General features: G+C 40.6%; 1 protein-coding gene and 2 long non-coding RNA genes across 22 annotated transcripts in view; 2 read left to right on the forward strand and 1 right to left on the reverse strand.

Annotated features, from left to right (window-relative positions):
- The window catches only part of LOC309378215 (uncharacterized protein), a 102,288-nt gene that overhangs the window by 62,557 nt on the left and 14,393 nt on the right, over window positions 1–25,338 (forward strand). For 5 of the 20 annotated variants that reach the window (XM_081926263.1, XM_081926260.1, XM_081926262.1 and 2 more), the window contains exons 3-6: window positions 5,266–5,305; window positions 8,603–8,730; window positions 9,851–9,941; window positions 10,594–10,730. In XM_081926263.1, coding sequence (XP_081782389.1) covers window positions 5,266–5,305; window positions 8,603–8,730; window positions 9,851–9,932 — 250 coding nt within the window. In that variant the 3' untranslated portion in view covers window positions 9,933–9,941; window positions 10,594–10,730. Of the gene's footprint in view, window positions 1–3,522; window positions 3,542–5,265; window positions 5,324–6,661; window positions 6,677–8,602; window positions 8,731–9,850; window positions 9,942–10,051; window positions 10,067–10,593; window positions 10,731–21,683; window positions 21,783–25,338 lie in introns of those variants that run through there. The other 15 variants (XM_081926264.1, XM_081926266.1, XR_014171860.1 and 12 more) reach the window with 13 other exon arrangements.
- LOC309378233 lies at window positions 976–2,693 on the forward strand. Its single transcript, XR_014171899.1, has 2 exons — window positions 976–2,315; window positions 2,468–2,693. It is a non-coding gene; the product is annotated as an uncharacterized lncRNA (long non-coding RNA).
- On the reverse strand, window positions 22,770–24,752 carry LOC309378234. The gene is made up of 2 exons (XR_014171900.1): window positions 24,090–24,752; window positions 22,770–23,358 (listed from the first exon to the last, which is right to left on the reverse strand). It is a non-coding gene; the product is annotated as an uncharacterized lncRNA (long non-coding RNA).

Below are 25,338 nucleotides of genomic sequence, written 5' to 3' on the forward strand. Positions count from 1 at the left end.
TGGCATAGAGAGGTTCCATTTGTATCCTGCATTCTGAAATGGAGTGATCTCAAGTTATTGAAGGAAGAGGCAGCAAGATAGAAAAAGGAAATCACAATCTCGGAGGAAGGACACATTGCTAATGAACAGCCAGAAGAACATGGAAATCTCACCGAAAAAGAAAGTTCAGTTTTATTTTCATCATTGTCTTTGGATTTTGTCACTGGTGTATTTTAAGGTGGTGGTGACGGTGGGAAATGAAAGCACAAAACCTGGGTGGCACTAGAACAAATGGGCTCATATTATTTGGGGGACCATCTTGTCCATCAGTTGCTTCAGACATCTTGTAAAGACATGTTTTTTACCCAAGCTTTCCCTGACCCATAAGATCAGACAGTCTTCATTTCTCCAAGTTCCCCTAAATTCTTTTACAGTAGTACCTCGGGCTACATACGCTTCAGGTTACAGACTCCGCTAACCCAGAAATAGTGCTTCAGGTTAAGAACTTTGCTTCAGGATGAGAACAGGATGGCACAGCAGCAGTGGGAGGCCCCATTTGCTAAAGTGGTGCTTCAGGTTAAGAACAGTTTCAGGTTAAGTACGGACCTCCGGAACAAATTAAGTACTTACCTGAGGTACCACTGTATATGCTTCTAGGCCACTGTTTTACTGGTTTTTGTGTTGTAATTTTGTTTTAATGACATTGTTTTAATGCTGTAGACATTTTTATTTTTTATTTTTAAAAATGTGGATTGTAAATTCTTTTAAATATGAGAGACAATTCACATTAGTAAGCCCCCTTAGATAAAGAAATTCACTTTACTGAGGTTTCTGGAGTTTTCGTACACTATGAATTAAAATTGGTAAATATATCTGGTATCTGGCTACACTGTTTTCATAAAACTGTAACTCCAATTTCTTACTGTGTTAAAACATTTTTATCCTGCTTTCTAACAAGATACCCCAAGCATAATATTTTAGCTGAACACCCACTGCATTGGGATAAGACATTGTATGAATTTTTCTGCTGTTTTGTGTAGCAAAAGCCATTACAAAGCAAGACACACATAAAACAAAATACAATTAAAACTGGGTATTGGGTGAAATAAATATTTGCTCCCCTGAAGAAATTAACTTGTCATTCCCACAAACCTCTCTCTAGGTGCAACTCTAAAGGAAAAACATCAGGAAAGTCAAGAAGAAATTTTGTGTTGGGAAAGAAAGTGTATAGGACAATAAATGTTTTGGAATATTTTTTGGAGATTTAATAACTAATGGCACAAGGGCGAAACAAGCTACCTTTTCAGAAATGCTAAGGTGACCTGTCCCCTAATAAAAAAATATACAGGTACCCCATTGATCTGTCACCTGAGAGATTTAAATATTTGGACAAGGCTGTTCATAAGTCCTCATAAATTGGGCAAACAAGTAAATAGTTGGGTAAATCTTCAGGCACATATGCCCGCATGGGCAGACACTCTCTTCAGGGGGAATCTGGCAATCAATGAATCCCCCTTTTTCTAATACTGGCACATAAAAGACAGATAAATTTTACTCCATGGTTTCGCACATAGTTTTCATATAAAATTTGTGCTGTATTCTGCCACCCATGGGATGGCATTTTAAACAAAATCTCAACATTATTTTTATATCACCACCTTAGTATACAATTCACATAAATTCACTTTAAACAGAAAAATGTGGAGTTTTCCCACCTATAAATGTTTCAACTACCTTTTGTATTAATATCCTTTGAAAACTCCAAAATACAGGTGGAAAATTCCCTATTTTATGTCAGCTATTAAAGTAAGTTATTTGTTCTTTCTATGATTTTCCTGGTGGCAGACAAAAACATAAGGAAGGGGCAATATGAGGATTTCAAACCTTTGTGGGTTTTAATATAACATTTAGGATTTTTCCTAGAGGTTTTTGTGAAATCTGCTGAGTTAATGATTCTTAAGTCAATGATAGTGCTACTGTAATTTCCCTTATATGGTCAATCATGTGGACAGAATACAGATCTCCATATAAGGGAACGCCCATTGTATTTCATCACAACTGATACATCATCAGCCTTTGTTAGACTTGGTCACTAGTTTCCAGGGGAGGGGCGTGGACAGCCAAGTGGTGCCACTACAGTTCACAACCTCTGAAAGGCCCATCAAGGCGGGTGGTGCTCCAGTTGCTAAGAGCTCAAAGGGGAAGCACAGTAACAGACATGGCAAAATTCAGACCAATCAGGAGCATGACCCGTTGCCACCGCAGAAAGCCGCAAAAGAGACGTCATGGAGGTGGATCTGGAGGAAAAAGGAGACAGCCTGGGAAAACAAAGAGAGGTGAAGAAAACTTAAACTAGAGGGGCGCTACAGTTTTGTAACAAATGTGGCAGGTGGCAGCCTCCACTCCTAAAAATGTGATTTACTTCTGAAGGAGCATTCAGGTTATTAAGCGTATTAAGTATTGATGGTGTTTTCTATCTCTTTTCCAGGTCACAGGTCCCATGGTCTCAAGAGGCAGAGGAAGAGGAGACATGACTAAATTCCCTCTTCATGGTCTTCTCTGTTCTTGATCTGAAAAGCTGACCTTTCTAAAACTTCCACCAAACATGAAATTGAAGCAAATTTTCCATCAAGAGACCCAGGATGTCTTCCCAGGAATCAAGGAACAGAAAAACATTTGAGCAAGGCTGCCTGTCAATAAATGCTAGCATTTAATTCCTGTTTCATGTCTCATTCAACTGTAGGAGGGTGATGGCTTGATCGAAAGATATTTACACAACTTTACACAACTGTTGGTTTTTGACATTCACACTAATAGGTCAACATTCAGTTATCACTTCACGTGCAATAAAAATGCTCATGTTCTCTTGTATGTTCTGCTCACGTAGAAATATATCTACCATATGACAGTATACTGCAACTTAAGCATTAGTGACCATGATGCACCATATATTATACACTGCAACTTATCTGGGGACTATCTGACAATAAATAAATTAGTGAATGTGACAAGTATCAGAGGATTTTGGGATGAACTTTCTTTCCTTTTCAGTATTGACTGTTCACAATCTATAAAACAGCACCTTTTCTCCATTGCTTGCTTTCCCTAGCAGTCTCTAAGGAATATGAACATTCCTTTTGGGTGAATCTCAGAACACTGAGACGTTACTAGGATAACCAACTGCCACTGGCTATTTCCCAGCAAAAGAAGAGAGAAACCTTACACGGCAATTCCCATCTCAAAGCCACATTTCTGATCCTTTTGGGTCTTACCTTTCAAAAATTTGCATTACAATAATTCACAAACGCCCACCTCCCAACAAATTATAAAACATACCATTCCTCTTGTAAATCAAACCAGCCAATTGGTCCATTTCTGTTAATTGAAGAAATTTCCATAGCCTTTCCCATCCAGCTGGAACCAGAGACTCTTTCCACTTCTTGAGGCCAAACTACTCTGGCTGCGATCAGCAGGATCTTAACCAAAGACTCTTGTTCTTCAGATACTTCTGCCTTGATTCAGTTGGAAATAATCAACATAGTAACTCTCACTTTAATTGTGCGTGAGTACTTTTATTCCTTCTATAAATTTGTAGTACAGTGTCAGTTCAGGCCATCTGAATTAAATTACAGGCACTAATTGGGTTACATACTTTAAAACTTTTGCAACTGTCTTCTCCAACTGTTAACAAAGCAAGTTATATTCTGTGACACCATTTTAATTACTGAAATGAAGTGCAGATGGCCTGGGCTTCAGTAGTGGCTGGTAGGTGGTGTACAAGTCTGGAGGAACCAGAAGCTCCAGTCACCACCAGCCCACCAGCTCCATCATCGATTATTAGTGGTTACAATTAGGGTTGGAGGAGAAATTTGATTTGTATCACATGTAAAGGTGAATTTACCCAATTCACGGTTTCTGGAACAATCTGAGAACAGAAACACAGCCATCGTTCCAAAATGGCACTCCTCTGAATTTATCAATGCACTTCTCAAATGATGCATACAGATATACATTTGATGGAGTAAAGTGAGCATAAAAATGGATTGGTGAAAATTACGTGCAAAAATACATTATATTAGGGGAAACTGTATACAAAAATGTATATATTAGGAGCAGCTCACACTAAAATGCTGATGGAGTCCAGACTCCAGAAGCAATGGAGGAAAGCTTTCATGTATCCAACAGAGGACAAAAAGAACACTATTGAGATACATACAGTCTGGAGACTATTGAGATACATACAGTCTATGGACTTGGTTACATCAACATGGGTAATAGTAGACCAAATGTGCAAATGACTAACTGGGCATTCTAATTAAAAAGTGATGCTAGAAGGATCAGATTAGGTAAGGAAACCAAGTGAGGCATGTGGCATTCATTGAGAGGCTTCAGTGTCACAAACAACAAGGAAAATTAAGGCTGGCCACTAGCATACATGTATGTAAATCCAGGTTGAGAGGTATCTGTGGCCCTTCAGATGTGAACATGAACTCCCATAAGGCCCAGTCAGCATAGCCAGTGGTTGGTGCTGATGGGAGGTGGAGTCCAACTACGTCTGGAGAACCAGAAGTTCCCCATGCCTAATGTAAAGAAATGATCAAGCTGCAGATTTGTATATGTCAAAAAGGAACATCGCTCATTTCTGAAGTCAGGATTTGTTTCTGCTCTAAAATTATCTGGGTACATTTTATTTACACAAGTCTATGGCAAGTTTTGAACTCGGAGTGCTTTGTGCTTTTCAAAAGGTCTGGGTTATTTTCAAACAGACAGTTTGTACAGATTAAAATGAATTTATCAGCCCAATAAATTATGAATAAATCACCGCTCCCTCGCAATAACCAACAATACCAGCTTGTCATCTCTTGGTATAAATGAAAAAAATCCAGAATATTGAAGGCAGAGGGAGAAAAGGAACGTTTTGTTTTTTTAAAATGCTTAACAATAAAAAGTAGAAAACTGTGTCCTGTTTTTGAAAGGATATCCCTTGTGCTGACAGTCTTCCATGGCTTGATCTTGCTGGTGTCAAGTCAAGAGAGAGGCAGACAGGCCAAAGAAAACTCTGCCGAGATTGTATTTTAAGCAGGTCACCAAGTTTTTTGATTAAAAGAAAAGCTGTGAAACTCATCCAGATGAGATACCGAATCTTTGTTTATGTTCCACAAAGATAAAACTAAAATCTAACTCTCAGCAATAAGAAAAAACCAGGAAGGTAAAAACTTCTTTATATATTTTTTTAAAAAGTTTTTTTGTGACAGCTCCCCCCCCCCTTATTTTCTTTTTTGACAGTTGCCTGTGGAAAGCTGACGGAAGTGATCCTAACCTTGAGGTAAACTCCCTGGGCAGGGTAGGATTGCTTTTAAAGCCTCTTGTCCTTTTGGGGCACCATGCTGCCAGTGAGGTAATAACCATGTGCCCGTGGGAGGTCTGGACTCTGCTTGCCTAAGGAGGAACATGAAATGGTACTGGAGGGCCTGGGGGGAAGGTTAAGCCAGAATTCTGGGCTCTCTCAGGGTTCAGCCCGACACCTGATAGTGGTGGAACATTTTGCTACTAAAATAAGTGGTATTAGTAAAAACTGGATTCAAAGGAAGTCCCAGACAACTGCTGTGCCCTTCCCATAGGAGACACAGCCCCTAGGGGCCATGGAGGCTTTGGCCCCCATTTTATTATGGGGGTCAGGCTCATGCAAAGTTGATGGGCATTCCCATTCAAATGGTGTGTGTGTGCATTGTGTCATGTGATCAATTATGCAGGGCTGGTCTTACCTGGACACACCCCCCCGAATTATTTTATTCAATATTGCAACTGTGCTCCTTACTCTCTATTCCCACTGGCGAAATAAATAATCACATCCTGACCAGCTCTGCAGCCAGTTATAACACACCTTGAAAAGTATATAATGGCATCTTCCCTATTGACTTTGGGGCATCTCTTAAAGACTTTTATGCCCCTAGGCCTATGCAGCTGCTTTAAGTTAATGCTTAGCCAATCATTTTAGTGATTATTATGTATTGTTCTTACGATGTTGCATGTCTTACATTATATCTTGCTGTGTACTGCCTTACTGTTTTATATGAATTAGTGTTATAGACACATTTTTAAAAAACAAGCAAGCAAGCAAGCAAATTCCTTGGCCCAGGAAGTGTGCAGGGTTAGCTGTTGACATTTTCTGAGGCAAAGGACAAGATGGTGTTCCCTCCCCTCCCATGTACAGAAGTCAATTCAACAGGTAGTTGACTCTTAGGGCTTGTCCGCACCAGAACAAAATGTGGACCCCCCTCCCCAGTCCAATGATGTCTAGGACCTTTCCCAGTTTATATGTGTGATTTTCCAAATTTGAAATTTCCAACCATGGGGGGGGGGCACATTTAAATGGGAGTAAATCCAGGGTAATGCTCAGATGGGAAGGGGCCTCATGTGGACCTGACTACGTAAATGGGGAAACAAGCCACAATCACACATTTGTGCCAAGCCATGGTTTGTCTTAGTGTGATGTATAAGCCAGGCCAAAGTTTCTGTAACATGAGTGGCGGTCCCCAAAAACTGCTTTACATTTTCTTAGATTTCAATGATCATTGCAGGTCCAAATTCACCGATCAGTTTAGAGATAATGCCAAACACAGCTGGGAATAATTCTCTGCACAATTGGCTTCAGATGAACTCCAAACAGGAGGACTGCAAGCAAGCAGTCTTGTGGGTAACACTCTGTCTACCAGGAAACTATAATTTTATGAGAGGAAGCAGTTTCCTTTTGGCTTAGCGTCAAATGACTTGTTCCATTCAAGATGCTAATGATGCCACTTCCAAGGAAGAGTGTCGCCCGCCTGCCCTCCACCACAACACACCCATTCCTAAAAATTCCAGTACTAAGGACACTTCAATTGATCTAAGATACGTAAGCCACACATACGGCACACAAAGGGCAAATCTGAGACTTCTGTGGGGCCTAGTGCAAACAAGAAGGAGCTTCCCAGTGTAGACATCTAGGCTGCTAGAAACCTGTGGCACCTATCACCTGGAAGGCTGGGCAGGCTCTTGCCTCCTTTGGTCTGGAGTTATGTGAGGGCGGGGTGTGTGTGTGTACAGAGGCTAATATGGTGGTGTGGCTGATTGTTTGCTGCCTGGCAAGTTGCCAGTGGGAAGTGATGTCTGTGTCTGTGGGTGGTCCGCCTGAGCAGAGCATTCAGCTTGGGGAAGAGCTGTGAAAGGTACAAAGGAGCTTATGGGAGCTCCCATGGATCCTCACTTGTCAGTGCAATTGACAAGATGAGAGATAAGGAGACTGTGAGCCCAGTAGGAGCATACTTAAGGAGCGTATCTCCCTAAGAGCACCTCTGAATAAACATCTCTGCAAGTCTCCCTCTGCTTTATGTTAAATGATATGCTGATTGCTTCTGTATACTTGCCAACCGTTATGGAAAAATATTTGGCAGGGCACCTGAGATTGGAATTATGTGTAAGATTTTCTAGCATTCACATTGGCCTAGTTCTCTGGTAAGGTCAGGCAGCATGCTTGGAGCTCAGGTGACTGCACACCACACACACAGTCACACTGTACATATCAAACGTGTGAGGGGGCAATGAGAACAACCCTAATTGAGACAGCACCACTTGTTTTTCTCTTCAACCTCCATAGATTGGAGGGTGATTGAAGGTTTGTTCACACATTACTCTGAACACAAGCACAAGCTGTCTCTTCACAGGTAGAAGTGTTTGTGTGGAAAAGTGTACACTTGTTGATTTGTACAGCTCAGCTACTACCTACAGAGACTGTACCCTGATTGAATGCTACATGTGAGTAACTGTATGAGTGTACAGATCTACAACTTGTTTACACAGACGCCTTGATTGTACTCTTATGGAATGTAACATGTGAACACCCTTTATGTGAAGCAGGGAGCCTCCTGTAGGCACCTCTTTGAATCTTTTTCCAGAGAGATTTTACCTGGGAATGGCCACTTTCTTGCACTCTTATTTTATAGCCCTGTTCAAGCATGAAACCCCTGTGCAGTTTCAATTGTGTGCAGGAGAGACTGAGAGTGCATTCTCTGGCCCCTCCCTTTCTGTTGGATCCACCTGGTCCCACCTCTCGCCTCCTTAGCTCTCTATACAATTTATATCATGCTGGATACTGAAATGGCTTTTACTCTTGGGTGAATAAACTTTAGGGATTTCGAAGCCATTATTTACTGATTCGTTTCCACAGCCTTGCCTGCCAAGTTAAAAAAAATATGAACAGAACTACAAGGAAAGAGCATTGTTGAATTGCAATTATTAGGTTATGGTGGTTTGGGCTGGTCAGCATCTTCATAAAAAGAAGCTATGGGCAATTAAACAATTGCAAGACACAGCTGCAACATACGACTTTTAAAAAGGAGAGAGCTCTGCCTCAGATTCAGGAAGTCAGGCAGGCAGCTCAGAGAACTAAAGCCTAAATAGTAAAACATATATTGCCTATACAGATTATGTACAAAAACATTACAGAGATATCCATGATGTACAAACTCTGATAAGAAAATCAGCCTAGAAAAAGGTTGTACAAAACGAAAATGAAAATGCATGGAGAAGATTTATTGCTCTTTTGCAAATGGGTAGCTGATCACTTTCCCCATTTCTTTTGTAGGATTTCATTAGATGCCAAATGTCCTCTGCAACCTCAGCAGTTGACATCAAATGCCATATGAAGCCTTGGGATCTATCTATGAAACTGCATGTGCCGATCTGCATCAGTGTTCGCCCTGCTCTTTCCCGGTACAGTACAGAACAAGTACTTCTTGCTCAGGAAGAATTTGTGTAGCACATTCTCTCTTGAACAAGATTATGATGCTATTACCCTGTTTATAAGCAGGGTTGATAGCTAGCAAATTAAGATACTTGAATCATCAGTAGGAAAGCTACAGTATTGGGCAGCTATGTGCTCAAATGCGCATATTCACTGTGATCCAACCATATGGATAGCTATAAGGATTCATTGTGCAGAATTCCTGACTCCAGAAAAGCTTGTCCAGCAACCACAGCCTGGGTGTGCACAACAGGCAGATTACTGGCAATAACACAAACCATATATTCAGAGAGAAGATTGGATTAAAGTTATTTTCCTCCACCCAAACAATGGATTTATGTTTCCAATAACCTGCCTTGCACCGCTAGACATCACTGCTGCTCAGGCATACGGTTGTAGTAGGACCAGTATCCATTTTTCTGTTAAATAAAGCAGGCCCAAATTCCAGTAACTTCAAGTAATAAATGGATACAGTCATTCTACATGTCTTATCTGGCCAGCTAAGTGGTGAACAGATGATCATGAGACAGTAAGTCTAGAAATTATGACTTTTTAGTTCAATCAATAAAATATTCACTTTGACAGAGACCTGTTTTGATTTAATAAATGATTGCTGTGAGGCTATATATACTAGATATTTTGATGATGATGATGATACAGGGGGAATGTGACATAGTGTGTGGAGAACACTAGATTGGAATGCTCCATACACAGTTCGGCAAGGCTTTCAAAAGAGATTTATTTAAATTAAAAATTAAATTCTGTTGGCATGCCTTCAGATATTAGACAACATTTGAATGTACTTGGCTTCCATGTCAGTGCACTATACTAGGCGGTCTTATTCTGCATATTCTATTCTGCACATTAAAACCAAGACAGATATTGTTAAAAAGTATTTCAGCAGTTGTTTTTAATAGAAGTTCTTCCAGTCATTTTAGAAAGCAGCACACAGAAAGAGAAAGTTGTCATTCCTATTTTTCCTATTATTATTATTATTATTATTAAAACCATTATCTTTGCAATCCATGAGTGAAGATTAAGCAGCGAGAGGACTGACCCTGATCTTCACTGTATGTTCGTTGCTTAAAGGACATTGGCAGGAAATGGTCAGCCTGAGGACACAATGAAAGGAAACAAACGCAGCAGAAAAAGTTTCACTGATAACATGTGATCGGAGCTGGTGAGCAGCTTCAGCCGGTCATCCAGCTATTCAGGCCAAAGTCTCAAAAGCACAGTGCTGACTCCAACAAGAATGTGTCAGAAAAGCATGTGCAGGACTGGTGAATGACACCTGACACACGGCAGGTGGGCGGGGAGGGAGGGAAAATGCTTTTTGCAAATTACCATATTGTGCAATGCACTTCTTGTTTAATCAGTCAACATCCATTTGAGAATGCTTCTTTTGGAATGAATTGAAAGGTGGCCATGTGTCAACAGTAATAATATATGCTCTGTGAAAGATGGAATCATAGATATAGTGGGTGCTCAGCAAAAACAACCATTCATTCCATCTATTTGTATCTTAGCAGTTGAAAATACACTATGCTAGGAATCAGCTGCTTGCTTGAAGATATCCATACAGACTTTTCACCCTGTATAGGGTGTCCAGTTCTTGTAAGGCTTGCTGAGCCAATCGGAAGAGGTATTAGAATAGAACAAGCAATATTCTCTGTAGCATGCTCAGCCTGGGTCCTTTTCTACAGTAGAGGCCTCACAAAGAGAGCGGGGAGGGGGAGAGAGAGAAAGGAAGAGAGCACACGATTGTATAGGGATTTCCAGACTAAGCATGAGGAAAGTAAGTGGCTTTCTGGATGTTCTTTGACTTCCATCAGGCCTAGCCATCAGCCAATGGTCAGAGATGATGGAAATTGCAGTTCAAAAACATCGGAAAGGCCACACCCCTGATGTCCGACTTGTGGTTCAACAGACAGAATTGCGCCACCACCTATGATCTACTCGCTTGAGAAATGTAAGTCCCATATTTCTACTGGTGGTATTTTCTTAGCATAAGCAGAAGAGACCAACATTAGTTTAAAGTATTTATACCCCTCTCTTTAGCTGAAGAGACCCCTACAAACATCAGTCATGGTCTAAGAGTGCCTAAAAGACTCACACTAGATCCCAGGGAAAGCACTGAAAAGCATTCGTGACTTGTATAATTACTATACAGTCATTCCTCGGGTTGCGAACGTGATCCGTGCAGGAGGCAGCCTGAAGCAGCCTGAAGCGCTGCGTCTGCACACACGCATGATGCGATTTGGTGCTTCTGCACATGCACATTATGTCATTTTGTGTTTCTGCGCATGTTCCAGTACTTCCGGGTTCGGCGCAGTCTGCAACCTGAAAACGTGCAACCCGAAGCGTTCTTAACCCGAGGTATGACTGTATAAAGAGCCATGTCAGGATATATGTACACAAATCAGGGAGCCAAAAAAAAAAAAAAAGACTTTAAACAATGGGAACCAAAGAAGCTAAACAACAGCACGAATCTTCAATTTTTTCATAACAGACAGGGCCTATAAGGGGTATGGAAAGGGACCTGTGTTACAATTTTTATCTGGCACAGATAAATGATGCTTTGCTAATGGGTATCTGGTTCGCCACTGAGACTAATAGGATGCTCAATGAAATGGATCCGACATCTGATCCAGCTTCCTATTCTTAGGCATGTTCACACATTACATTCAACTGGGTTAGGGGAGAAATTCAATTCACATTTAAAGGTGAACTTACTAATTTGCATTTTACAAAACAACACACAAACTGAAAGACGCAAAAAATTGTGCTGCTCTGAAGTTTGCAATGCACTTCTCCAGCTAAGTATTATTTACCAAAAAAAATCATACAGTGTGGCTGTAGATTCATATATTAGTGAAAATAACACACAAACCCCCATTGTATTATGGGGAAATGCGTTTCAAAAATGTATATATCAGGATAAATTCCATACGAGAATGTGTAAGGAGATTTGCACTAAAATGCTGATGAACAAAGCTTTAAAAAATGGATTGCAAATTAATGTGGAGAACCTCAGATTGGAAAAATGAGAAACTGCGAGAAGGCAAAATTGACTCCAACATATTCACTCAATCCTCAATCAACATATTCACTCAATCCTCAATCAAATTAACAAGTGTAATAATAATAATAATAATAATAATAATAATAATAATATTTATACCCCGCCCAGCCACTCTGGGCAGCTTACAGCTTACACATAAAAACATAGTAAAATGTCAAACTTTAAAAACTTCCCAATACACCGCTGCCTTCAGATGCCTTCTAAAAGTTGCACAGTTCTTTATCTCCTTGATATCTAATGGGAGGGCGTTCTACAGGGAGGGTGCCACTACTGAGAAGGCCCTCTGCCTAGTGTAAACTCTTTCAAACACCTTCACATGTGCAAAGACACTCTGTGTTCAGAGTAATGTGTGAAGAAGCAATTTAAGAGACATTACATGAGTGAAAAATACCTTTTACATGTGGAAGAGCACTTTGGGGTCCAACAAATAGTTTTTTTCTTCTCATTGAGAGGGAGGGCGTCCAGTAATGATGTGAAATCACTACATATTATTCTTTTGAAGAGCTCTAACTTTTTCTGTTGTTTTTTTCCCACCTTTCAAAATGCTGCCAGGGATAACATGCTTTCTAGTTAATACGTAATAAAAAGTACAATGCCTTTCATATAATCATCCAGGAAAAACAGGATTTGGGTCAGTTAATTTCAAACAGGCTTCAGTGGCCTTTCCAGCTGGCAATGACACCAGCATCAAAACGCCTAGCAGAGCTATCACTCTTCAGATGTGATGGTATGATCAAATTATGAAGGAATGAGAGGAGAAGTCAATACTTTATTGCATCCTTGTCATGGTTTGAAAGCTGGATTCGCACCAAAATGATTTCCGTATCTTGATCACAGTTCTGGCGCTGCTCTTTTTGACTGCCAAACACTCAGGACTCCTCTGTCCTAAAATGTTGGCATCATGGAAGGCTGAGCTTCCCTTTCAAATATAAACTTAATGGGGCTTAGCCATCATCCTACATTGGGGGTACTACAAAGCAATGGGCAGTAGCTAGGATCCTCCCAAATTGAAGTAATGAATCTGGTCACTGCATTAGTGGATCTAAAATCTACCTTTCCCTATGTGGTTGTGGTTGGTGTGTGTGTGTTTATTTGAAAGAACCCTGCATTTGCAAAACGCCACCTAAATATATTATGAGTAAAGAGTTTTGCAAAATTTTGGCAAGGTCTGAAGCGTTAAAAGGGAAATCTGGCTTTGGAATTGTGTAGCACAGGGGTAGATAATAAAGCACAGGGCTCCAACTACTCCCATCAACCCCAGTCAGCATGGCCAGCAGCTAGGAATGCTGGGAGCTGGAGTCTACCAACATCTGCAGCACAGCTACCTTTGGCTTAGCAAAAGAAAAAGAAGGAAACAATACAAAAAGCAACGGAAATACTTCATTTTGGCTGTCAGACTTCGCAAGGAGGAGCGGATTTCCAAAACCGAGTCGACATTGGCGTTATAAAATTGGAGATGAAGCTCAAAGTTTATGTTCTAAGTGTGATAACTCTCAACATATCGAAAGCCAGTTGCTTCTGCTTGGAGGACAGCATGGGAGACTATAGCCGTCCATATAAGGGCACCTCACATCTCCTGGCAACCACGTTGTTAAGGACAGATTACTTTTGTACAGTATGAAATTATGAACGGAGAAAGAGTGAGAAAGCATATTTTTAAAAGGCAATTATAAATGAACAGAGGGCAGTGCTGTCATGTTGCACTTTCGTTGTGTACATTGCTTTTTTAGGCTGGGGAGTGCTTCTGACATTACAAAGTGAAATAACAAATTCCCTCTTTTATTGTTTATTGAAAAGAGTCTTGCCTTTCTTTCCCCCTCTGGAACAAAACTCCCACGTTCCTTCAGACACTAACAAGGACACCATGGGCGTAGCTAGGATTTTTGTTATGGGGGCAGGCCTTTTGTTGGGGGGGCAGAACCTCAATTAGCTATGTATTTTTATTGATTTTTATTGATTTAGGGGGACAGCTGCCCCTCTCTGCCCCCCTCGCGGCTATGTCCATGAAGGACACTTCATTGACCCACTTGTGGATGGGTTCTAGCTCAGTGGCAGAGCATCGATTTGCATGCTAGAAGGTCCTAGGGAAGAGAGGGTGCCCTGCACCACCTTTATATTTTAAAGAAGAACCAGGAGGTTCAATTCCTACTATATCCAGGTAGGACTGGGAATATCCCCATCCTGAATCCTGAAGATTCGGTGCCAGTCCATGTGGACAATACTGAACTAGATTCACCAGTGGGCCTGACTCAGTTTAATGCAGTTTCCTATGTTCCCATGTTTCCTCTCAAAAGGATTTCTAGGAGACACTCAACTGTGTTGAAAGATGGGCTTAGTCATCTAGGACATGTTTCATAGGCCTCTAAACAGTCCATCTGTGTTTATTGAAAGTTTGTTGGGTGGGCAAGCTGCCTCTTCATGTTGAGGCAAACTCCTCGGCTTTCAACCCAGTATTCCCATTTACTCCGAAACCTACAAGTTACAACTGAATAACTGGCTACTTTTCGATGAAGAATGAAGGGAAAGAGTTTCCAGGCCGAGTGTGACTTCGCCAGCCCAGCTTCCTTCTGGAATATTCGTTTTCCGTAAGGAATGAAGTGCCGTGGCACTGAAATTCATTCTTTCTCTCCCCCCTCTGTTGTAATTTTGGCTTTTTAAAAATAATGCAGAAAATAATATACATTTCAAGGGAGTTAACCTTTGGTCCTCACCCTTTTTCTGCCAAGTTGACCAACCATTGGTAGTTTAGTTGGACTGACTTATGTGGAAAAAGAATGAAAAAGCTTTGAATTCCAAGCTTTGAGGCACTCAAACACTGATTTATCAGTACTTCATGTACTGGATGAAGCCATACTGGACAAGGTGAATGAGGAAATAAGTAGAGATGGGTGAACTCCGTTTCTTACAGTATTGACTTTGTCAGTATGAGCTTTTTTAGAACATGTCGTGTGTGTGCACCTTTTCATCTTGCCGGCTTGCCTCTCTTCCCAAAACAACCATATCCAGGAACAAAAACCACATCGAACATTTGTATGAAATAGACAGAAGTGAGTCAAACAGAGTAGACATTTGCCAAAGAAAAGGCTTTAGTTGGGTGGTCTGGACATGTCAATAACAGCAATCAGTGAATGTTCCACTGAGAAGAATATTAAAGAAATTCAGCAAGCGCACTTACTGGCATTGTAGTTCATATTTCATTTCACAACAATCAGTGAGATTATCGGTGAGGTTAAGGGGTTTAAACTTTTGCACATATGCCTACAAAGCAAGCTGGCTTTGGGTGCCGATTGGCTGTATGCCAACTGCACATGCGCAGAATTGCATTCTGCTTTCTTTGCTGATGAAGAAACCTTGTAATTAAAAACATTCACAGCATTGTTACAAATGAGTGCTAGAAATAGTTATGAGCATACTTCACTTGCACTGCAATTGAATATACCCACGCACCAGGAATAAGCCCTATTGAATTTAACAGGACTCCTGATTAATATGTAGGATTTCTGTGTTAATACTTAAATTAGATGTTCATCTTACAAGACCCAGAGTCTTATAAGTTTAAGCTACAAGTTCAACGAACAATAGGTTGAATCCAGTGCAGACCTTTTGTAAGTGGATTCCCACGTAAGTGGGAATGCAGTTTTTGCTGATTCTCCTTCCTGAGATCTCTTCCTTCCCCTCCCATGCTATTCCACAGAATCCCTGAGCTAGAGCAGAGGGCTGCAGAGAGAAATGGCATAGGAAACTCCCGTCTCCGCCTGCCCATCCTTCCATGAGTAGATCTATGGTCCTTCAGTAGATCTAGCCCAAGTGCGTTTGAAATAAATCATCTAGTATGATAGACAATCCATGGAGGTCAAAATGCATTGCATTTCTTTCTCTTCTCAAATTGCCTATTTTCTGGTTTTACATCTGAAATTCAGATTTTCCTTTAATTCTTTAAGTTATAGCCACTGTCTCAGATCTTATGGGGTATGAGATCTTACTCAGCCCTTAGTGGAATAGAAGCAGACATTGACTTTATAACTTTTTACAAATGTTTAAAATCCCATTGTCTTCCATACAATTTCCCCAGAACTAGTCAATTTCAAAGAAAGAGGAAGAGACATCATCTTCCTATGAGCAAAGGTTTGGATCAGAGGACTTCCTCTTAATTTCTGACTATTGTCCTCATATTTCATTCCTTTTTGTCACGAAAACAACATCTTCCTAGACCCTTCTTTAGACAGAAAGGAAACATGTTGGAAACATTATTAATGTGACCTAACATAAACTCCTTATTTAAACAGAAAATCCAAATAAGATTTTACCATAGGGGAGAATTTTCTGATTTAATGTGTTTTTACAAGCACTTGAGAGGAAGAAAAAATAAAAATGATCAAGTAAACAAGATAAAAAGGCTGAGCTTTGGGACATTATCTAAAGGCAGCAAGCAGAGTAGAAGAAATTATCAGAATTATGTTTTCTTTCTTTACTGGGGGGAGGGGGAATGCAGGGAAAATGAAAATGAAAAAGCACAACCCAGTAAAACATACAGCCAGAATGAAGGGACTTGAAAGCAAAAGAAAATGAGATACAAAAATATATAATTATGTTCCTTATGGTAAAATTAGGGTAGCATATGTAGTACCGTACTACTACAGCCTCCCTTCACTCAAAACGGATGCTATCTCAAGCAGTTTACAGTAAATAGGCCAGTTATAGATTAGGGCTAATTCAAATCAGAATCCCCAAAATTATCTGTGTTATGGAGAAGTTAAACAAATGGCATATATATTTGTGTATGTATGCATTAAAAGCTGTGTCTACTGTAGATTCTGCTTAACAGTTTTCCAGCACCTTGCACCAGGAGTCGCAGGATTCTCCTGCCCCATGTGGTTTTTTTTTAATTGTACAGGTCAGTCAAAATATAGTTAAACATAATTAATAAAAAAGGGGAGCAGATAATGTATACTGTAAATAGTTTATTAAGCATGCAATCGGTCATTATTGCACAACACCTTCATTCTCATGATTTGCAAATCATAGCACTTGGCTGTTAATGATACTTGTGGAATAGATTTATTTATATTATAGAACGTGATCCTGTTGAGATGTCCATTCTATAATGTTTATGGATTACTTCTGCAAATATAATCATATACACGAAAAGTGTAATATATATTGGAGGGATTTTTTTTTTAGAAGTGCCAATCCCAAAGAGTCCATAGGAGATGCTGTCTCATGCATGTTGGCAAGGTGACAAGCCACACATGTGTGGAAATGACTAATTAGCTAGGGGACATGGGAATCTGATATTGCTCCCATTGGTAGAGACATGTCATGGAAAGGCCTGGATGTTCTTAATTACAGAGGAAATTGCACCACCTGCCTGCCCCAGTGGTCAAGGGTCATGGAAAACTGAAGAGAGTTCCTCAGGTACACCTTTATTTCACACATTGGTGGCAGTCCCTTCAAAAAGAATGAAAAGACCCAAATCTTGAAGCATCTGTTGTTTAAATTCTCACTTCTAAATAAACCAGTCAGTCCAAAGAGTGCTTGCTGTATTGCTTTACATGGCAGAGGAAGTACACTGCTCAGCCGGAATGATTTTTGCTTTTGCATTTTTGTTGCCATGGTGGGAAGGAAGAGGCAGATACCAATAAATGGGATTTAAACAGGCAGCAGTAAATGGGATTCAACAGGCTTCATTGAAGGGACACAGCATATATCAGGGGTCAGCAAACTTTTTCAGCAGTGGGCCAGTCCACTGTCCCTCAGACCTTGTGGGGGCCTCAACTATATTTTTGGGGAAAAAATAATGAACGAATTCCTATGCCCCACAAATAACCCAGAGATGCATTTTAAATAAAATGACACATTCTACTCATGTAAAAACACACTGATTCCTGGACCATCCATGGCCCGGATGTAGAAGGCGATCGGGCCGGATCTGGCCCCCAGGCCTTAGTTTGCCTACCCATGGCATATATGCATGGGCGTATGAGCATGAGCACATTGTTCTCACACTGACACTGATTCACAAAGCTTGACCTTCTCTTAATAAGAACACTGCAGTGAAAACTGCTTATTCAAGTATGTGATCCATGCTATCTCTATTCATTGAAGCTGAGTCCAGATTAAGACCCCAGTCCTGTACTTTACTTAGCTGGGAACAGTGCTGTTAAACTAAACAAAATTTGAATGAGATCGCACTGTCAGTCCGTTGAACTTGGTTCCCACTGAAATGAGTGGGACGAGCTATTCATGCCTTAAGTCCCATTGGTTTCAGTATAAACTGGGTTCCACTAAGAGGCTGCAGGCCTAACCCTATTTACATGTAACCTAGCCACAATGGCTATGTTCTGCCTCTACTGTCAGAGGCAACTTGCCACTGAATTGCAGTTGCTGGGAACCACAGGAAGAGGGAATGCTATTGCAGTCAGGTTCTGCTTGTGATAGCTATGTGAACAGTGTGGGGGGCTAGACGGAACCTATTCTATTTTTTTTACCATTCCAATCACTTCTGGAGCAGATCTGGAAATCATTGGGGATTGAGGGTGTGTGTGTGCTTGAAGAGAGAAAGCCTTCCACTCAAAGAGCCACTGCTCTTGTTGTGCTTTCTTTATCCAAGGTCAGACAACCTGCTTGGAAACCTGAGCTTCCCTGCATTTATCTGACTCCTGCACATGTCAGCTTTATTTACATGTGTTATGGTTATAGCTGCCAAGCAGTGTAATTTTAATCATCCTTTACACTTGACAGAGAGCAGAAACATTATTCAAATATTCAGATAGAATATCATTTCATATAAATAAATGGCCTACGGATTCAGGAGGAATATATAGCTAACATATCCTAGAATGTAACAACAACAAAAAAAAGCTGTGTGTTTATTTTGAATTCTTGATCTTGATCTCTGGCTTTAGCCATTGCTTTTGGGGGAAAAGCACCATAATATTACCGTACCTATCAAAAGTTTCAGTGCAAAGTGATGTTACAGAAAATGCAACTATATTGGCCACCTTCAGGCCACGGGAAAAGTGAAATGCTAATTATTTGACCTTTCCTTTAACAAAACAGAAAGGGTCAAACTATGTGATCAATATACTTCTTTCTCTTCAAGCTTCTCTCTCCTGCAATATTACTTAATAGTGTATTCATTTCACAATTATATTTCCCCCTCTAGGGTAAAAATTAGGAATAAGTCTGAACTACACACCATTTTCAGGGAACATTTTTTTTTTTATAAAATTTTTATTGAGTTTTCACATTTTTTATAGACAAACACACACACAAATACAAAACAAAACATATATAATTTCATCCCTTACTTTCTTTACCCTCTTTCCTTGACTTCCCCACACTTCCCCTTCCCACATCCCAATTTCATTAATTAACTCAGCAAGTTATTTCCTCTTCTCTCTAATATATTATTATTATCTGTTCTTAATATTTAACACTTTTTATTAGGCTCAATTTTACTTATCCAATTTTTACACATTAGCTCCTTTCTCTAAGGTCGACCTAAATTCTCTCCCACGAATTCCTTCCTTTTTATGTTAAACAAAAACATATCCATAGTAAAAATTTATGATTTATGATTTTTGAATTTGGATATGTTTTTTCAGGGAACATTTTATTCAGAGTTAACAAACTGTTGTTGCTGTTTTAGTTTTTGTTGTGATCATTTCTTTGTCATCATCGTCTTCATCTTCTTATGCCTCACCCTTCCTCTCACGAGAGACCAGGATGACTAACCATGAAAATCAGCTTTAAAAATGAAAGTGGAAAATGCTGTCCCCACTTTTTTGGATAATTTTTATTATGGCTGTAGAAACAGACCTATTCCTTTAAAGGTATACTGGTGTTTCAAGCTCTTTTAAACAGTTTCATTTGCTGTTGGTGAACTATCTCACAGTCAGAAATGATTGGTTGGCATAGTGATGTCTCCTAGATCGGTCCAAAAGCCTTGAATAGTTCAGACCACACTTATGACTAATCCAATAAGGATTGTCCTCATTCGCAGTTGTCCGTTTGCCCTCAGGGATGTGCCTAAATGTTGGGGAAACAATGGCACTAAATAGGCTTTAAAAAGTTTGTTATTGAGGCAATAGGGGAAATTGTCAGTTATCTTTTCTCCCTGACATAAAAAGTATCCTAAACAGATTCAGAAGGGTAGAGTACTGACATAAATTCGTAATTAAATACCAGAATCTATATTCAGAAAAAAAACAAAAAATAGAGTTCTGAAGGTAGCATAATCTTAACAACACTTACATAAATATATGTTTAATCTAAACTGCGTTACTTTTTTCTTAAGTAGCAGTCTGAAACAGCAGCAGACATTTCAATCCACCTGCCACTGTGAGGTTAACAGTGTATTTGGATTTACTAATAGGAAGAGCAGCTTTTCATTTTCTGGATCAAAACCAAATTTTGTGATTCAGCAAAGAAGATTTTCCGCATGAGAAATGAACTAATACCATATATATTGCAATCACTTTCAAGGATACCTATCCTCAATTACACTGCTGCAGAGAAGTACAAACACATGTATGTCTCTCAGAATAAAACAGGAATAGAAATCCATCACATTGCTCTTTATAATCTCACAGAAATGAACATCCCTGCTTGCTTCTACAATAAGTAAAGCACACAAGATTACAGAGATGCATCACAGCATAAAGGGTGATATATTTTATTTCAATGGGTTGGAGTTGTGCCTGCCCAAATGTCTGCCATGGGGCTTTCATAGGCAGCTCTATGTGTGGAACTGTGAGCCAACAATATGTGTAGAATTACACAAAGCGGAGCTTGAATTGAGCTTTGAATTTAGAGTCCCCCAGCCCCATTTCCCTCCCCAACCTGATCATCATGTTGGCACATAATCTACCATGAATCAGGACAGTACAATCTGAGTCTATTCAGATAGGGCATAAGAACCAGGATAGAGCAGGGACCGACAAAGTTGGTAGGAATTGATTGGACCAACAAAACATGTAACACAGATTCAACTCTTTATGCTCCCCCCCCCGCTCTCACACACACACTCATGAAACACACAATATATTCAACCACAGAAACATAAAATAACATTCTAGCTAATAACTTTCCCTATAGCAGGTTTAAACAGGAGTGTCTACAATAACTTGCAGAAGTATTTCTCAGCAAAATTATTTTATTCCATGGCTAGGCACAAATTCAGGAAGAAAATAATAGGCACTTCTGTACTATTCCTTATGAAAATGTGGTTTTTTTTACCCAGTGATGTCATAATCCTATGTGAGTGGGCCTGTGCATCATAGAAACAACTACCTACAGCAAATGGGTGAATGTGTGCAAAATCAGGGTAATTTTTGCAAAGAAATGAAAGAAGGCTTTTATAATGATGGAAGTCATTAGTAATGATGGGGAAGGGGAGCTTCATATGAGATTTGCCCAGGCTCACTCTGGGAAAAGTCTTGTCTCTTTTTAATAAGAACTTGATCCCCTTTTCTTTTTTTAAAAAAGAAAGCAGTGGGTGGCAGAATAATTTCTTTGCCTGAAACAAGTCTTTGCCCCCAAGGTTCTTACGAATTTCTTCACCCCACCGAAGATTGTGGGGGTGTTTCTCGTCACTTCTCACATGCACACACCCAGCTCTGATGAATATGCTGGGAAAGTTTTTATGGAACCTACGACATAGCACAACCTCCAGACCTTGAGCATGTTCGTGGTTTGTGCACCCATTCCAGCTCCACAATATCGTTGTTGAAATGCAGCAGCCAGAAATGTGCATAGTATTTTAAATGTGTTTTTTCACCATAGATTTGTATACAGGCATTTCGATAATGGCAATTTCATTTGCAATCCCTTTCCTAGCGATCCTTAGCTTTTCCACAGCTGCTCCTGCTGCTCCTGCTGCACATAGAGTCTGCATTTCATTGATTTCACTGCCATGACCTCAATATCTCTTTTCTAGTAAGTTGCCGCTAGCTTAGTGGTTTGTTTCCCTTGATGTGCATCACTTTACACTGAAGTAGGGATGAATTTTTGTGAAAATCTCTGTATTGAGCCCATCCACGTATATTTTCTTGTTCCCATCTTGTTCCATGATCATGAGAAAGTTTTTCCTAACAAGTTTTGCTAAGAGGATTATTAATTCTTGCATATCATGGGCATTATAATACTAGAACATAATATCATACACATGTACACTCCATATTTCTTATGGTAACCAGCACATAAAGAAATACATACTACAACAATGGATATAATTGTATAAAGATACTGTATCTATGCTGATAGAATTATGCTGCACAAATATAGTACAGTATAGTACAGTATGGGGCTTGACTCTTTTCTATGCGTTGTCTATATAATAACCCACCCTGGGACCGTGTAAATAGGTAAATAATAACTATTATTATTATTATTTTACCCGTTTTTGCATCTTAAATAGTCAGACCAGCAAAACTAGCAATGCACAATTAGCTTGGATATACTGTAAGTGAAAATTCAACACAAGAGGCTGTCTGATGTGAGCAAAGCTTGATTGGGTCAGAAGCATCAAATTCTGCCTTTTAGGGTTTCCATTCTGCACCACATCTGCTATTTTGTTGCCTTATCACCCATTTGGGATAGAACCTTTCAAAGTTCTTTGCAATTTATTTTCATTGCCCTGAATAAATTTGGAATCATCTGAAAACTTGGCCACCTCACTGCTCTGCTCTTATAATCTACTAGTGTTGGTACACAAAGCTAGGAAGGGAAGTACTAGATATGAGCAGTCGAGAGGAGTAGAGGTTGGATGGCCACCTGTCATGGATGCTTTAGCTGAGATTCCTGCATTGCAGGGGGTTGGACTAGATGAACCTTGGGTCTCTTCCAACTTCCAACCATTCTATGAGTAAGCAGTATGAGGCCTGAGCTACGTATTATTTCTAGGAGACAATTGACGAAACAAGCTAGAGAAAACTTGCTGCCATTGTATTTTTTAAGACAACTGTTTGGTGTGAGGCAAGGCAGCCAGGGACTTGGTCCTCTGGTGTAGAGAGGAAGAGTCCTGCTTGCTTAATGGGAAGGAGGAGGCAGGTTGAAGTTGAACTGTGGGTCTGATCCCAGGCAGCAGAGACCTTTGTCCATCCTGCGAGGATGACCAAGCTTCATGTGGTCCAAAGTTGTTCAAAACGAAAACAAAGGGTTGAAGGAAAACAAGGTGGAAAAGAGGACCCCACAACAGAAAACAGTCCACTGGAAAGAGGGGGACTACTTAAGGACTTTCATCATATTGAGGCTGGCAGGCCCTTCTCTTGGATCTTCCTTGAGCTTTGCTTTCGCCAGCTTTGCTATTCCTTCCTGGCCCAGACTTGCAACATTTTCTATGGGAAGGTTAGAGAGAAACGCCTTCCCCTTGGCCATGGCTTGAGCCTTCCGGACTCTCATCCACTCAACTTTTCCTTCTTCTGCTCCTGTTCCTGCTCCTTCCTCTGCAGTGATTTCTGGTGTTTCCCCTTCTGCTCCAGTAGCTGATTCTGGTGTCTTGCTAATTCTTCTTCTGTCAGGGGAAAGAGAAGATCCATCAAAGAAAGAGATACTCACCATTGCGGACGTCACATCCACACCACATATTGAAAGCACATTCACCACACATTTAAAGCACATAGCTCCCCGCTCGCCCAATAACTCTGTAATATCCCCTCACAGAGCTTTAATTCCAAGCTCCCTTACCAAATTATGGCTCTCGGGATTCTTTGGGGGACGCCGAGTGCTTTAAATGTGTGGTGAATTTTGCTTTCAGTGTATCGTGTGGGTGAGAGCACTTCCTCTTTCTCCCCTGGGCCTCCCCCTTCCCTCTGCCCCATGCAAGGCTTCTTGGAAGAAAGGTAAAGGTAAAGGGACCCCTGACCATTAGGTCCAATCGTGACCGACTCTGGGGTTGCAGCGCTCATCTCGCTCTATTGGCCAAGGGAGCCGGCTTTATTGGTCATGTGGCCAGCATGACTAAGCCGCTTCTGAAGAACCAGAGCAGCACACGGAAACGTCGTTTACCTTCCCGCCAGAGCGGTACCTATTTATCTACTTGCACTTTAACGTGCTTTCAAACTGCTAAGTTGGCAGGAGCAGGGACCGAGCAACGGGAGCTCACCCTGTCATGGGGATTCGAACTGCCGACATTCTGATCGGCAAGTCCTAGGCTCTGTGATTTAACCCACAGCGCCACCCACGTCCCTTCTCGGAAGAATGGATGGCACAAATACTAAACTCACACAAGAAGGCACAACTTACGCAAGCTTCAGACAGCAGTTGCTCAGTAATCTCAAGAGCAGCTTTATGAAAAAAATCTTCAATCTCAAACACATCCTTTCTGCTGTCAGAAAGCAGCCCTCCTCAAAATACCAAAAGCAGAGGGAAAATAATGCCTCCCCACCCCTCGGCTCGTCAGGTCAGGCAGCCATTTTCCAGGCAGATCCTCCTCATAAGTGTCCTAGGCAGGGGAAGTGGGTGGACAGAGCAGGTGGACAAGCTCTTGCCCCCTCCCCTGGTTCTTTCCAAAGGCAGACTCTCCCCCTGCCTCTCCCCTGCAGCATCTCCTTATAAGGGTCTCATACAGTGGGGTGGATTGGGAAGAGAAGGGGTCAAAACTCAGCCCTGAGGGTTTCAAAACATAGGCTCTCCTTTGGAACCTTGGCTTTGGCATGAGCATGGAGAGCAGGGCTTTGCCAAGATGCCCCTGCTCTTTGGGAGAACAGGGAGCTTATCTACGCTTGTATCAGATCCTGGATTTAGCACTGACATGCTGATTCATTAGCTCAGCACTCACTAACAATGCTGCTGCCTGAGCAGAAATCTCTCTTTCTCTTTCCCTCTCTCTCTCTCTGGAGGTTGAACCACATGAGATGTGGCCAGTTACTTAGTTTTTGAGGGGCATCTTACATATATACAGGGCTTTTTCCCCTGCTGGAATTCACCAGAACTCAGTTCCAGCACCTCTCATGTGGGCACCATTGCCCTTCTAAGAGAACAAGGGAGGTGTTAATGGTGTGCACCTCTTTCTCTAGAAAAATAGCACTGCATATCTAGTGAGTAGAACGTACACACTGTTACTTGTAGAACGTACACACTGTTACTTCTAGAGTGCAGCATGAGTGTTCTGAATTTTCTGTGGATAGATAGGCTGGGAGGATGCGGCTGCTGAGGTACTTTAATCTACAGCACAGTAAAACATACACATACATGCACCAACCTTCCCCACTGTTTCTCTAAAATATATTTTAAAATCCTTTCTATTATTTTATATATATAAAAGCATCTTTCAATTTAAATGAGTAATCTAGCCCATTTAAATCTCATAACCTTATAATACTGGAAAGCCTTTTGCCGAGTCACCAACAATGTACAGACACAAAGCTTCCTCAATTAATAATTTAATAAGCAACTTAATTTGTTTCATAAAAAAACCCAATTTGTTTTTAAAAATTCCAGAGAAGGATAATTTAATCATTTAACAACTGCTCCCATGAACCTATTTCTTTAC

Source organism: Podarcis melisellensis (genome assembly GCF_964234715.1).
Source record: "Podarcis melisellensis genome assembly, chromosome: 9".
Lineage (NCBI taxonomy): Eukaryota > Metazoa > Chordata > Lepidosauria > Squamata > Lacertidae > Podarcis > Podarcis melisellensis.